At 32.7% G+C, this 2,861-nt stretch overlaps 1 protein-coding gene across 1 annotated transcript; it reads right to left on the bottom strand.

Moving 5' to 3' along the window:
• Window positions 1-758: 758 nt before the first annotated feature.
• LOC111375663 (leucine-rich repeat protein 1-like) lies at window positions 759-2,823 on the bottom strand. Its single transcript, XM_022998528.1, has 5 exons — window positions 2,686-2,823; window positions 2,316-2,459; window positions 1,862-1,933; window positions 1,702-1,773; window positions 759-1,067 (listed from the first exon to the last, which is right to left on the bottom strand). Exons 1-5 carry the CDS (start codon window positions 2,799-2,801, stop codon window positions 995-997), a joined length of 477 nt encoding a protein of 158 aa, XP_022854296.1. The 5' UTR covers window positions 2,802-2,823; the 3' UTR covers window positions 759-994.
• Window positions 2,824-2,861: the final 38 nt, after the last annotated feature.

Below are 2,861 nucleotides of genomic sequence, written 5' to 3'. Positions count from 1 at the left end.
AAGAAAATACAGTGTGTTTAAGCCATGGACGCCATTGATAGTCTTTATCTATCCTCAATTTTTTGAATTTCTTTTCTTTTCTTGAAAGAGATATTAAATGTGAGGCGTGAAGTGTGCATTATTTTAAAGATTTCAATTACAAATTGTTGTTTGGATTCTATTATTAGAAGTTAGTATTTTTTTATTATATTTCATATATAAAAAAGTATTTTTAGTTATTTAAACATTATCTAGTAAAAGATGAAATAATATTTTGTAATAATGCACATATGAATTTTTCCCTAAGAGTAATGCTATTTAGTCCAAATTGGATTAAAACCTCAATTTAGGCGACGCTAATGTGAGATTAAATTACTCATTTATTTCACTTTTTATTCAATCTATCATCTAACGTCACCTACAATGAAGTTGCAATCCCAGTGGGGCTTGTAGCATTACTCTTAACGTAAACACAGTTAAGCTCGAATATCGAGAACTACTATTTGTTGATTCAATCTCGTGAAAAATCAGCTAACCAAGCCAAATCAAAGGACTTGTTAAAATTTTATAGTTTCATTTGTCACAATAAAATATGAATTTAGTAATAATTAAAATATTTTTAGGTCCGCATAACATAAAGATTAAATAATAAAGTCTTGAACATAATATAAATGATTATACTTGAATTTCAGAGATTATTTGTTATCAAAGTTTTCAGACTTGACTACCACTTTTCAAAGTTTTTTTAGTAGCCAACAAAGAGAGTATGACACTAGATATTGAAATTACACACGGAATAAAGTTTGAATTGATCATAGTGCGAAAATTTTACAGGTTTTTTACCACTCATAGTGATACAAGTTATACAACCACCTACACTGGCAACGAGTATGAGTTAAAACTTACAGCACTAGGTATTCTTGAGGCACGATATGCAACTTTTAACATATTTAAGAAAAGCATCATTCAGAACAACAGTAAATAGTCGCGAATTCTGCATCTATACCCCATTTCTTTATGAGCAGTTTTTATCATAACTAGCCAATCCCTGCAACTCAGGACCCTCCAGACGAGGATTATTCTCAAAGCTGCACGGATAAAAATAAATAAATAAATAAAATATTGTCGATGACCAAATATTAGGGGATGCCTTGTTGGGGTTGGTAAAGCTAAAGCATTCTAAATAAGAGGTGAGGGGAATAAAGAAGGTGCATAATTTGCAAATAACAAAGTATCATTACATTATCTTGGTCGTTTGATTTGAGTGAGTCGCATTTATTGCATAAGAGAAAATTTTAGCCAAATCAAATGCAACAATACAGAGAGAATCAGCTTTCACTATATAGGAACATCTAGACCTTCTTCCACATGTTCATGTATAGATGCACAATCATCTCAAAGTGAGAAGATTACAAATTAACTGAGATATAATTTAGGATGGAAAGTTTTATATCACTTCTAATTTTTCCAGAAAATCATTTGATAAATTGACGGCTTAACCTGAGGAGGGAATTCTAGGGCATCATTTTGTACGACAGAAAGTAAATTTTGTTGTACTAAAATGAAACAACAAAAAATAAAATTTGATGCAATAAAATGAAACATTTCAACATAATAGTGGAAACAGAGTCAATAAATTAAACAGAATCAGATGCAAAAAGCCTTTAAAAATAAAAGCAATCATAAAGGACGTTTAGAGACAAATATAAATCAGCATCTTACTTGTTTAGGGGGATGTGCTCAAATGGACCGGTAGTAGGTATTGTTCCGCACAAGAAGTTATTTGAGACATCCCTGGAAAATCAAGGGCAAATATTTTGTAACCACCCTATGCTTCGTAATAGCAACAATATATATAGCAGTGCACATCTTAAGCACTTACACAACTTTCAAGCTAGATATACTAGCAAGTGTACTTGGGATTGGCCCTGTTAGCTGATTATCATTAAGACGCCTGTCAATGTAAAGTAAGAGTTATTGACTTCAAATAGGATGCTCAAATAATATGCAAACTTGCATGCAGTGTGAAAATACGTGTATTTAGAATGAGCAAGCAAGGAAAGAGAATGGAGGGGGAAAGGGGGGGGGGTTTGCTACTAATTGAATAAGTAAATATTCAAAGCTTAAAGGGAAATATTTTGGACAGCAACAGTAAACACAAGCATTATCATGTGGTCAGCAACATGAATTGTGGATGGCAAAAAATAAGAAATGAACTGAGGCATTACAGTATGACATGTCTACTAATCTAGCAAACAATTATTTCTACTTCCACCCATCGCCAAAACCCGCCAAAGAACATTTGGATTTGATAGAGTGATATGGTATAAACTCACAAGAAGACAAGATATTTCAATTTTCCCAATGCTAGAGGTATTGTTCCCGAGATATTGTTGTTGTACAGATCCAAACTTATTAAGCTCTTCAAGTTACCAAGCTCAACTGGAATTGACCCTTGAATCTTATTTTTGTAAAGCTCCCTGCAAATAAACAAATTCAGCTTTCAGTATCCTCAAATACATGTAAAGATACCTAATAGGACGGGGAAAAAAAAATCAGAAATGGAAAACAGTCTTTAAAATAATTACATAGTGCAAAATATCAAGATTGCTGCAGGCAATCATGTGTCATTGACAGCTTTATTTTTATGAAATATCTCTGAAAGTTCAACCAGACATCAAAACCAAAGAGTTCTATAATACTCACAGATACTGGAGATGTTCAAGTTTCCCAAGCTCAGGCACCAGATGACCAGACAAATTTGAGTTGCCAAGGTCCCTGTAGACTCGTAACAAAATGATACACTTCAGACTCATATGCATCAAAAAGGAAAAGAAAAAGTTGCTGTACCCAAGAAACAAGCTGGAATATGTGTCTCTAAA

Source organism: Olea europaea, unplaced genomic scaffold (assembly GCF_002742605.1).
Source record: "Olea europaea var. sylvestris unplaced genomic scaffold, O_europaea_v1 scaffold14002, whole genome shotgun sequence".
In the NCBI taxonomy this organism is placed as follows: domain Eukaryota; kingdom Viridiplantae; phylum Streptophyta; class Magnoliopsida; order Lamiales; family Oleaceae; genus Olea; species Olea europaea.
This window is presented reverse-complemented; position numbering and strand designations above follow the sequence as displayed.